The 12,024-nt window shown below is 53.8% G+C and overlaps 2 protein-coding genes across 7 annotated transcripts in view; one reads left to right on the forward strand and one right to left on the reverse strand.

The window, feature by feature from the left end:
• Positions 1-3,145, reverse strand: part of Ush1g (USH1 protein network component sans) — a 6,653-nt gene extending 3,508 nt beyond the window's left edge. For 3 of the 4 annotated variants that reach the window (XR_004113579.1, XM_031353805.1, XM_031353804.1), the window contains exon 1: positions 2,681-3,145. Coding sequence is in view for 2 of the 4 variants with exons in the window: in XM_031353805.1 (XP_031209665.1) it covers positions 2,681-2,844 (164 nt within the window). In the remaining 2 variants the exon portion in view is untranslated. Of the gene's footprint in view, positions 1-2,482; positions 2,536-2,680 lie in introns of those variants that run through there. The other variant, XR_004113580.1, reaches the window with a different exon arrangement.
• Otop2 (otopetrin 2) overlaps positions 2,756-12,024 on the forward strand; it is a 10,896-nt gene continuing 1,627 nt past the window's right edge. Inside the window, exons 1-8 of one of the 3 annotated variants that reach the window (XM_031353803.1) lie at positions 2,756-3,134; positions 3,917-4,093; positions 4,392-4,715; positions 5,784-5,920; positions 7,507-7,565; positions 7,921-8,054; positions 10,058-10,935; positions 11,846-11,975. In XM_031353803.1, the coding sequence (XP_031209663.1) occupies positions 4,084-4,093; positions 4,392-4,715; positions 5,784-5,920; positions 7,507-7,565; positions 7,921-8,054; positions 10,058-10,935; positions 11,846-11,968 (1,665 nt within the window). In that variant the 5' untranslated portion in view covers positions 2,756-3,134; positions 3,917-4,083 and the 3' untranslated portion in view covers positions 11,969-11,975. Of the gene's footprint in view, positions 3,135-3,916; positions 4,094-4,369; positions 4,716-5,783; positions 5,921-7,506; positions 7,566-7,920; positions 8,055-10,057; positions 10,936-11,845; positions 11,976-12,024 lie in introns of those variants that run through there. The other 2 variants (XM_031353802.1, XM_031353801.1) reach the window with 2 other exon arrangements.

Genomic DNA, 12,024 nt, shown 5'->3' on the forward strand with positions numbered 1-12,024 from the left:
GGAAGGGGTGAGGGAGGGGGAGAAGAGGGGAGGGAGAGGGAGAGAAGGAGGAGGAAGAGGGAGAAGAGGAAGAAGAGGAAGGAGAAGGAGAAGAAGAAGGAGAAGGAAGAGGAGGAGGAGGAGGAGAAAGAGAAGAAGGAGAAGGAGAAGAGGAAGAAGGAGGAGGAGGAGGAAGAGGAGGAGGAGGAGGAGGAGAAGAAGAAGAAGAAGAAGAAGAAGAAGAAGAAGAAGAAGAAGAAGAAGAAGAAGAAGAAGAAGAAGAAGAAGAAGAAGAAGAAGAGGCCACAGACATTGTGGGCGTCCTGGTCCTGGAAGCAGAAATTCTCAACCTGTGGATCGTAACCCTCACAGGGTCGTATGTTAGACATCCTGAATCTAATATATTTACATTATGATTCATTACAGTAGCAAAATTAGTTATGAAGTAGCAACAAAATAATTTTATGATTGGGGGTCACCACAACATGTGGAAACTGTATTAAAGGGTCGTAGCATTTAAAGGATCACAGCATTAGGAAGGTTGAAAACCATTGCCCTAAAATAAACACATGGGGTTGAGACCTATAATTCCAGGAGACTAGCGGGCTTGGGTCAACAGATGCATCAGGATTACCCACAACTACCAGGTGGGGTGTGTGTGTGTGTGTGTGTGTGTGTGTGTGTGAATGAGAGAGAGAGAGAGAGAGAGAGAGAGAGAGAGAGAGAGAGAGAGAGAGAGAGAGAGCGGCTCAACCCACAAAGGGGTGGGGCCACCTAGGAGGCAGGGTGAGGCGGGCCTTCCCCTAGAGAACTGAGGGCTGGGAATCTCAGGGTATAAATATTTGATGCGCTGAGAGAAAGGAGTGAATTATTCATGGGCCCTTCGGGGAGCTGGCCCAGAGAGGTGGTGGGCCAGGCCTGAGTCTGGGTCTCTAGGCAGGTGCGGTGGCTTGGGAAGCCACATGTTACAGGATGACTGTGTAAGAGGACTAGAGGGTGCCCTGTGTGTACACGCTGGGCTTAAACCCAGAAGAGCATGAGAGGGTGCGTGCTGGTACACAGTGAGCACCGCCATGTCTACAGGGAGCGGGGCCAGGCCTGGCAGCACCAGTGTTAGAGCAGGTGTCGGGTCTTGGCCTGGGCCAGAAGGGGACTGTGGGGACAGCCAGAACTAGAGAGGAAGAGGGCGGTGACCTGGTCATGCTGCACTCCCTTGTTCAGGCTGCCCTATGAAGCGGGACAGCTTTGCCCCTCTCTAACAGCCTTCTCTAATGCCCTCCACGTCTAACTCCAGCCTATAGCCTACCCAGCTCTGCTGGCTTCTGTAGGAATCTTGCCAATCCCTCTGGGTTTAGCACAGGGCCCTGGCCCACACTAATGAGGCCACAAGGCCAGCTCGGGTCTGGGGGAAGAATCACTCCCTTATCTCAACACCCCCCCCCCGACCTTCCCCCTCTGGTTACCAAGGATCCTGTGGGGAAGGGTGGCTTGTCAACAGACCCCCCCTCATCAAGCACAAACTCTTGCCCCTGTAGAAACTCAGGGCTTTGGACAGCTCTCTTTCCTTCCATATCCCTTCTCCTCCCTCCCACAGGAGACTCCCATGAGCCTCTCTGATGGATGGGGCAGGGGATATAGTACCACTGTGTGCCCTCCTGGAGTCTTGGGATCTGTCTCAGCTGTCTGATTCCACATTGTTCCCACATGCTGCTAGACCATAGGGGCAGACACAGGGGAAGAGGGGAACATGTCCCCACATATCCAGCTACTCCAATACCAGGGTCAGCACAATCCCTGCCCCTGACCTTGGCCCCCAGATAGAGCCCGAGGCATTCACATGAACCCTCTTGGGACAACCTTTTCCTTTCTAGGCCACACCAGAGTAGAGGCCAGTCCTACTAAACTGTTGGTGGGTAGGATATTTCCAGTAATATGATTTAGTCCCCTTCTCCCACCCTAAACCACTTTCGTGACCCTGGATCCACACTGCCTGACTCCTCCTCCAAATCCCTGGACTCCGTGCCCACCCTCCCTCCCAGGACAATGCCAGAGGGAGGATGGGGGGGGGGCAGATGTCCTTTCTGCATGCTACAGTTTCTCACTACTGGGTCCCGAAGGGGGGAGGGGTACGGAGAGTTAATCCCTGGCTGAATCAGTGACATTTGGTAGTGTGGACAGTGTCCATAAATTCTGGAACAGTGGTGTGAAGGCACAGGTCAGTGTGAACCCCAGCCCGTGGGAGCTTTTGGTGCTGTAGGGACAGCCTTTTGGCTCCTAGGTTGGGAAATAGGCAGCGAAGGTCTCTCCTTCCTGGCCCCCAGTTCTAGGCCCCAGGAGACTTTCCAGCCTTCCCTCTGGTTCCCACCTACCTTCCACTCTTGCTTCCAGGCACCTCCCCCAAAAATGTCTTTGACTTTTGAATAACTCTGCAGCCCTCATCCCATAATCATGGATCCCATCCCCAAATCGAAGTTCCTCTCTAATCCCCGCATCCAGTCCACACCTGTCACAAGCTCAGCTTATGTCTCCTCCACGTGTGTCTCTCAGAGTACCGGCTGGCTGCACGGCCCCACTTTAGGGTCTGTCCCTCGGGGGAAAGATCAGCTCAGGCAAGAGGGTAAGCGAAGCCATGAGGTTTAGGACACGGGGTCTCAGGAAGCTCTTCCTGGTCTCCCGCTGGCTAGGCAGAGGGCTTACTCACCCGCGGCTCACAATGAGGCGCAGCGATTCCAGGTTGCCATGGTAGGCAGCCCAGAGGGTCGGGGTCATGCCATCTTCGTCAGGGGCATTCAGCTCCTTCCGGGTGGCTTCCTTGAGGAGCTCCAGATAGCCATCCCTGGCGGCCCGGTGATACTGGTCATTCATGGCGCCCGAGTTGGACGGGGCGGGCAAGGGGCACCGAGAAATGTCCCCCGATGGGGAGGGCAGCCAGGTTAAGGCTGAGACATGGGGTTGAAGGAAGGGGCTGGGCAGGGGCCTGGGCCGCCAGCCCCTGCTGCCGCAGATGGTGGATGCGGAGCGCCAGAGCCACGACTACAGACGACTACAGACTACCGGGACATCTGAGCTGCACACCGAGGGAGGGAGGGGGAATCTCTCACTGCCCGGTGGACCGCCCAGGAGCTTCCTCTGGGTCCTAAACGCCATGCTTCTAGGTACAGAGACGTGACTCAAGTGAAATCCCGCTCTCTCGCGCCAAAGGAGTGCACTATGGCGTTTTAACCCTTGAAGCCCAGTATAGGGACATTTAGTATGTCCTAGACAGAAATCCGGGTGCTGGATCCCCTGATTTCTTCACCAGTCAAAAGGACAGGTCAAAGGCTGGAGAATGGTGTGTGAGGGTGGGCTGGAGAGGCAATTCTGATCTGGAGGATAGTGGGCCCAGAGGAACAGGAGGACCCACCGCAAGACCAGCGGCAAGACCAGCCGCAAGCAGGGTGCAGCAGTCCCTGCAGTTAGCCTACACGCGTGGGGGGGAGGGGGTGTCAAACAACAGTTCTCCAGCAGGGAGCGCTAGACGACTGGAGGCCGGCTGAGGGCACCGCGTGGGAACCAGGCTTTGCATCATCCAACCAGCATTTCTGGGCAGGAGTAGTAGGGATACAGGAAGTCCGAATTTGGATCACTCTGAGGGCAGGTGGGGAAGGGAACTGTTGTCCCGATCTTGGGACAGCAAGCAAGATACAAAATATAGGTGGTTCCTGAGCTGCAGAGGCATCTAGGTGTAGGCGGGCACCGGGGGAGTAGGGGTCAGCTCTGCAGGCTTTGGGTGGGTGTGATCTCTGAGCACCAGGTAACGGTGGGTGCTGGGGGCGGAGGACCCTTGGGTATTGCAGTATAGGGCCGTGCCCGAACCCTGGCCGTCCCAGCGCGACAGGGTGAGGGGATCTTAACAGGTAAATATAAATCTCACCTTATCTGGCTTCCCTAAATTCAGCTCGGAGAAAAGATGGATCATGTGAGTGGGACTGAGAGGTTTATGGAGCCGAGCTCTTGTGGCTGTAAATCATTCTGCCCTCTCCGGTATAAAGCACCGGTCCAGCCCGGCGTGGGAGAGAGGAGACGCTTGCTACCCCTTGACCCCCAACTTGGTGTCGGCTCCCGATGCAGCCAGGTGCGTGCCCCTGGCCAGGGGACTGTCATATCTGGGGAGTGGGACCTTGTAAAGGATCCGGCCTAGGGTCACTGCTTCTCTCTGTAGAATATTTCCGAGCCAGGTAGGAAAAGTGTTGCTTTCGGTTTTTCTCGTTTTTCCCCAGTGCTTGGTCCAGTACCCTAGTTCCCACATTCCAGGGTCCCCAAATCCAGGGATCACATGGGAGGAAAGGAGAGCCCCTTGGGTTGACTTAGAATCCTATCCTTGCCCCCCTCCCAATCCCTGACCTCGCAGTGATCCCTTCAACCTCCTCCAGTCGCCCCCACCATGTCGGAGGAACTGGTCCCGCATCCCAATGAGAGCCTGCCGGGGCCTCGGGCCAGCCCCCGTGAGGTGTGGAAAAAGGGCGGCCGTCTGCTGTCCGTGCTCTTGGCTGTCAATGTGCTGCTGCTCGCCTGCACGCTCATCAGTGGCGGTGCCTTCAACAAGGTAGCTGTGTATGACACCGACGTGTTCGCGCTGCTCACCACCATGACGCTGCTGGCCGCGCTGTGGATCGTCTTCTACCTCCTCCGCACTGCGCGCTGTCCAGATGCGGTACCATACCGGGATGCTCATGCTGGCCCTATCTGGCTCCGAGGTGCCCTGGGAGATGGGGACAAGAGTGGGGTGGGCACGCTGGGGTGGGCATTCTGGGGCTCATGGAGGACCTGCAGCGTGTGACTTTGGGGTAGACAGGTGTGAAGTGCCCTGGGAAGGAAGAGCAACATGGCGGAGGGCTTCCTGCGTTCCTGCGGAGGGCTTCCTGCGGAGGGATGCGGCTAGAGGATAAAGGGGGGAGTCCTAGAGGATAAAGACTGGTGGAGGGAGCTTCTTTACCTTGTGTTAAGATTGGGGAGATGATCATAGAGAGCCCCTGTGAGGGGAAAAGCAGAAGACAATAGCAGCTGGCAAGGTCTGTCTAGAGGCCTTGCCCTTACTGTGCAGCAGTGGGGACACACTGGATGTCCTTCCTCTTCCCTATCAATCCTGCACTATCTCCCACCCACCTACTCATCTTTCAGCCCTTCAGGTTTCCCATTCACCTACTGATCATTCGTTTATCTGTCCCCCACCCTTTCCATCCTTCCATCTGTCCATCCATCCATCCATCCACCCATCCACCTGTTTATGCTCTCTCTCATCCATCCACCCAGTGACCTCTCAGTCTATCCATTTGTCCATCCATCTAATCATCTTTTCTTTTCTTTTCTTTTCTTTCTTTGTTTGTTTGGTTGGTTTGTTTTTCGAGACAGGGTTTCTCTGGATAGCTCTGACTGTCCTGGAACTCACTCTGTACACCAGGCTGGCCTCAAACTCAGAAATCCACCTGCCTCTGCCTCCCAAGTGCTGAGATTAAAGGCGTGCGTCACCACCACCCAGCAAATGTTCCCACTCATCTTTTCATTCATTCATCTCCAGCCACCCAGCCACCCACCTGCTCATTTATCCATTCAACCTTCAATCCACCCATTCATCCATCTTTCAGACACACAGTTGCCCAGTCATATGTCCAGCCAGCCAGCCACTCACCCTCCTAACCTCTCCACTCAATCCATTCTTCCATCCAGTTATCCACCCATGCCCTATTCCCACCCAACTAACTCCTCACCTTCAGAACCTATCATCCACCCTGCAAGGCCTGTCTCCTGCCTCTCTGATACCCCAGGTGGACTGGTGCTGTTTGGGATTTGCACCCTTGTCATGGATGTCTTCAAGACTGGCTACTACTCCAGTTTCTTTGAGTGCCAGTCGGCCATCAAGATCCTGCACCCTATCATCCAAGCTGTGTTTGTCATCGTCCAGGTGGGTAGAAGGAATGTCCCCTAGTGGGGAAAGGCCTCATGCTTGGCAAGAGGTCAGGAGATCTGAGCTCCACACATATCCCCCTCCCTGAGCAATTCAGCAAATGGCATTGGACTGTGGTAGAGGTCATATGATCCCATAAAGGAGGGGACACTGACTCATGAAGTGGCACCTAAATGTCAGCTTCTACTTAGGGGTGCTGCAATTTTATTTCAGCCTAAGTGGTGTCAGTAATTAACAGCCAAGAGGTGCAAGTTGTGACAGCTGACCCTGTCTGATAGAACCCTGCATGTCTATGGGGGTGTCAGTCTCTGCCTACTGTCGCACCGTGGCCATGACCGTGGCCATGACCGTGGCCATGACCGTGCCTGGGGCTTGTTTGGTCTCAGCCATAGCTCTGTGCCTGATATTTGTTTAGGAGGCAGGACATCCCGTAAGTTACAGTTTTTCAGACAAGTTTAAATCAATTTCTTTTCTTTTCCTCTTGTGACTCACTTTCACAACCCAGACTGGCTTTAAACTCCTGCTTTCTCCTCTAAAGTTGGGGAGATTTTAGGAGTGAGCCACACCTGGCTCTCATTTTTTTTTTTTTTAATGTGTTACATAAAGACAGTTTTGAAAGAGCTGACTAAGCCGAGACAGGATTGCTCTTGCACAGGACCAGAAGAGAAACTCACCTTCTAGTGTAAGGGTAAGGAAGGTGGCCACAGGGTGACGCCATGCTTTGGAGCATCCCCCTGCCACGCGCATATGGCCGCGGCATTTAATGTAACTTTAGTCTTTTACTTTTTATAAATCTGAAGAATACTCAGGAAAAATGAAAACACAAATATCCCCATGTCGATAAGTCCCATGGCAGGGATTCAGCAGTAGTTAGACGAGGGCAAGGCCTTTCCAATCCACAAAGGAAGAGGATGGCAGGGGATGGGCACAAAGAGGCCAGGGGTGCGGACAGGACAGTTCAAGGCCAGCCCTTGAAAAGCTGAGGCAGGCAGGTGTCTGTGAATTTGAGGCCAGCCTCTTCTACAGAGGAAGTTCCAGGGACTGTCTCAACAACAAAATCCTCAAAGACCTTTTTACCTTGAGACTTGAGGAAGACCAGGTCTGAAGCTGACCTTGCTCCCCAAAAAACATCACTTGGTATGCCAGACAACATTTGGCACTCTATCACTCCAGCCCTGCCCCCCACCCCCACCCCGTCCAATTTCATCAAGGTGAAAATGTTTTACAAGTGACATTTTCCCAACCTTTAAGAAACACAGAGAGAGAGCCACCCTTAAAAAAAAGAAAGAAAGAAAGAAAGAAAGAAAAAAAGCTTCAGGGTTGGGGATTTAGCTCAGTGGTAGAGCGCTTGCCTAGCAAGCACAAGGCCCTGGGTTCGGTCCTCAGCTCTGAAAAAAAAAAAAAAAAAAAAAGACAAAGAGAAATTATTCGTTCTCCTCTGTAAAGTAAACCTGACCAACTACTATAGGGTTATTGGGGGTAGAGAACGCATCATACTGGGTGTGGGCGGTGTGGGTGGGCGTTGGGCTCTAGAGATTACCCCACGTACACGGTCCTGAGCCTGCCCCTCTCTCTCCGTGTAGACTTACTTTCTCTGGATCTCTGCTAAAGACTGTATCCACACCCACCTGGACCTGACCCGGTGAGAACCACAGCTTAGTGTCTGAGGGCCAAGGACTCAGCTGGCATGAGAGAGCGGGCTTGTCGTCCTGGGGGGGGGGGCTCTCTAGCCATCCTTTCCTCTCTGCCCTTTTGCTTTCCAATGCCCGGATGGTGCCCTTGCCCCTAGTGGGGCCTGATCCCCCTGGCCCTCTCTTAGCTGACATCCCACTGGGCTGAGTCTTGCTTCCAAGTTCAACTCCCCTGTTCACGTGGGCCCTTCTGCCTTCTCACTTTATAAGCCCACCTCGCAGAAGGGCTCCCAACTCGGCCTTGCTTTACTAGGGACCCAAGACCTCATGAGCTTTTTATTCTCCTCCTCCATCATTCTGAAACAGGTGTGGGCTCATGTTCACCCTCGCCACCAACCTGGCCATCTGGATGGCAGCCGTAGTGGATGAGTCCGTGCACCAGGCCCACGCCTACAGTGGTTCCCATGGCAACACCAGCCACGCCCGCCTCACCCCTGACTGTAAGTTCCCGGTTAGCAGGGCCCTGTGGCTGCCAGGCATTGGATGGGTGCTTTGCGTATTCATAGTCAGTCAACCATGCCCTTGCCAGGGCATGGTGGTAAAAGGCAGAGGCCGGGGGCCTCCTCCCACTCCAGGCGCTCCCTCGGAAGTGTGGGCAGAGGTGACAAGGAACAAGAATATTCAGTGTCTCCTCATCCTTGAGTCTAAGCCAGACTATCCAGGTCTCCATGCACCATGAAGGAGCTCCGACTTTCCAGGGAAAGAGCAGGGGTGAGGGAGTTGAGGAAAGAGGAGGAAGGCAGAATGGTGGCCTTTCCAGCTTGGAGAGAAAGGGAAGACAGGAAAGCACCCCTAGTGTGATGACATTGTGATGATGCCACTTGGGCCCATGACTGTCCTGCGCAGCGCGGTGCTTCAGATGTTCTATGCTGCCACCTCTTTTTGGAGATAAATACTACTAACGGTCCCATTTTATAAAAGCAGAAACTAAGCACAGAGAGGTTAAGTAGTTGCCTGGGGTCACAGAGCCAGACATTGAAGTGTTCAGACGTCCCTTTGCTCAATGAGCTACCCTAAGAAAGAGCATCCTTCACGGTCCTGAGTCTAGTTCTCTGGACTTCTCTATCTGGGACCAAACTGGATAACTAAGACGTCCACAAACACCTGGAAAGCCTTCTGTCACAGGGGAGGCTTCAGAAATTGGAAGCATGACCCTAGCCTGCGAGGAGACCCCAGCCTAGAAGGGCTGATAAGGAGCAACCTGGTGTATACAGGGGATCTTGGTGGTGGTGAACACAGCCCCAGGCAGGCGGTCACCTTAGCAGATGAAACTGGATCGAGTGAAGCCGCAGCATTGGGAATTGGCATTTTCTTTCTTGGCTCACCCATCACAATCCTCAGACCTCACTGGACCTCAGCCTCTTCCTCCATAGACCCAGCTGGGGTAATTCTGGTCCAAAAGAGGCCTTTGCTGAGGCCCCAGGGTCCTCGACAGCACATTCTGGATTCCCCTTGGTGTGGCACAACTGAAGGGACGGGTGCTGGGCTGTCATATGGGGAGAGCTATAGAGAGCAGACCTGGGGGAGATTGCTTCCTCCCTCAGACAGCGCTGGCCTATCTCAGGGTACAAAGGGTCATGGGTGAGGAGGGATGGAAGAAATGGAGGAGGGCAGGTTTGTAGTTCTGGTTTTCTTTTTAATTTGTGCAGTGTGAATATGTATGTGTTTCTGTGTGTGTGTGTGTGTGTGTGTCTGTGTGTCTGTGTGTCTGTGTGTCTGTGTGTATGTGTGTGTACAGAGATCAGAAAACAACTTCCAGGAGCTGGGTCTCTCCTTCCATCATGTGGGTCCTGGGGATGGCATTTAGGTCATCAGACTTGGTGGCAAGCACCTTTACCCACTGAGCCATCAGACTGGCCCTCCACCTTGCTTTCTTATCTCACTAAACCTGGACCTCAGCTAGATTGGCTAACCAGAAAGCCCCAGGGATCTCCTGCCTCTGCCTCCCCAGCGCTGGGATTCCAGGCATATACCACCACCTCACTACGCCAAACGGACCTCCGCACCCCCCCCCCAGGGCCACTTGCTTTCTACAGATCTCCCCACATGTGACAGCCCAGCTGCTGGACCCAGGCCCCCTACCATGGTTCCCGTCCTTTTGGTTTGTGCCACACCAAGGGGAATTCAGAATGTGCCGTCTAGGACCGCTGGGGCCTCAGAAAATGCCTCTTTTTGGCCCCAGGTACTGTGGAGTCAAACTCAGGTTCTCAAGCCTGCATGACAAGGACCTTCCAAACTGGGCTCCCCTTTCTGATCCAGGTTTTTGTTACTTTGTATCTTTAGCACAGCCTTATCCTGCAGTGTCTGGCACAGTGACTAATTATGGGCTGGGAGATGCTAGACACCATGAAGTCCCTTGGGCTGGCAAAGAGAACCCCTGGCCTTGCTTGTCACAAACTAGAAGGAGAGGCCAGAGCCCAACCCTGTGTCCTTCTCTCCGCAGCAGAGCGTGCAGGAGGCGCAGCTGAAGGAGACCTGTGCCTCTGCAGCACGGCCATCTGTCAGATCTTCCAGCAAGGTTACTTCTACCTGTATCCCTTCAACATCGAATACAGCCTCTTCGCTTCCACCATGCTGTACGTCATGTGGAAGAACGTGGGAAGGCTGCTCACCTCCACCCATAGCCACGGGCACACACCGTCCAGGGTCAGCCTTTTCCGGGAGACCTTCTTTGCTGGCCCAGTCTTGGGCCTGCTCCTCTTTGTGGTGGGGCTGGCTGTCTTCATCCTGTATGAGGTTCAGGTGAGTGGAGAGAGAGGCCACACCCAACAGGCCCTGGTCATCTACTACAGCTTTAACATTGTCTGTCTGGGGCTCATGACTCTGGTCAGCCTGAGTGGCTCAGTCATCTATCGCTTTGACCGTCGGGCCATGGACCATCATAAGAACCCAACACGGACCCTGGATGTGGCCCTGCTGATGGGCGCCGCCCTGGGCCAGTATGCTATCTCCTACTACTCTATCGTGGCTGTGGTGGTAGGCTCTCCCAGAGACCTGCTGGGAGCGCTCAACCTGTCCCACGCTCTGCTCATGATTGCTCAGCACACCTTCCAGAATGTCTTCATCATTGAGAGCCTCCATCGGGGACCTCCTGGAGCTGAGCCTCGTGAGATGCCCCCCAAGGAGCCCTGCCAAGGCATCACCTTTGCCAACCTGGATGCTATCCGTACCTTGCCTTCCTTCCCACCCACCCCCAGGCTGGTCAGTGCCAACCCAGAAAGCCCTCAGGAAGCGGCGGCTATCATCTCGGCCCCCAGGTGCCACTGGCGACGTCGGTGCCTGAAAGACATCTCTCTGTTTCTCCTGCTCTGTAACGTCATCGTGAGTAGTCGAGTGACATGGGGGTAAATGGGCTGGGGGGGGTGCCCCTAGGCTGGGAGAGAATTGATGACCACTTCTCTGTCTTGCCCCAAACTCATTCTAGAATCTTCTGTAAGAACAGGTTCAGAGAGGGACAATTGTAGCTTCTAGGCACACAGTATTTCAGGGCACACGGACAGATGGCAATCCCAGCCCGCTGGCATGTAGGCAAGCTGATGGAGGGATCCCAGGGAAGGCTGAGGTGGGGGAGGGGAGACGTGAGAGGAGCTGAGAGCTGATGTGGAGTGTGAGGGCCCTCAACCCCAGGTGGGAGGTGTGACAGCTCCCGGGATCTTGTGACCTGCCTGTTTCTCAGAATAATTGGGACAGCCTCAGGAAGTCACAGAGATCAGAGTAAGTGCGAGCAGCCCGTTGTCAGGGTGCAGTGAAGGACCAGCTGGGAAGAGCGGTGTGTACCACCCTTCCAGGTGACTCTGCAAATCCAACTATAAAGAGTGAGAGATGTCATCCTGCACAAGTTTGTTCTCTGGAAGGAAAGACCCCAAGCAGAAGCCCTCATAAGAAGAGGGGACCCTCCAAAGAGAAGCACTCCTAGCCTAGCCATGCTCCACCGTAGACACGGTCTTCCCCACACACAGAAATATCTGATACAGAACCGTGAGCCTGCAGGGACAGTTAGTAGACCTCTGGGTCTGTAGGTCCCATGCCTCAGGATTTGCCCAACCCTCAGACAGAAAATAATAGGAAAAAATTTTCTATCCTATCGAATAGGATTTTTTTTCCCTTGTCATTATGCCCTAAACAGAACAAAGTACCAACAATTCTCATAACATTTATATATTGTGAACACAGTAATTTGAAGTATACAAGAGGATGTACGTAAGTTATTTTATGTATCATTTTATGTAAGGAACTCGAACTGCATGCTGGATACCTAAAATGTTGTTTCCGGGGTGAGATCTTTCAGCAGTCCCCACCTACACCAATTGAAAACTGCACAGCCTTGGGCCAGGCTGTGGTGGCACACCTTTGATCCCAGCACTTGAGAGGCAGAGGCAGGTGGATTTCTGAGTTCGAGGCCAGCCTGGT

This window comes from Mastomys coucha, unplaced genomic scaffold, assembly GCF_008632895.1.
Source record: "Mastomys coucha isolate ucsf_1 unplaced genomic scaffold, UCSF_Mcou_1 pScaffold5, whole genome shotgun sequence".
Classification (NCBI taxonomy): Eukaryota; Metazoa; Chordata; class Mammalia; order Rodentia; family Muridae; genus Mastomys; species Mastomys coucha.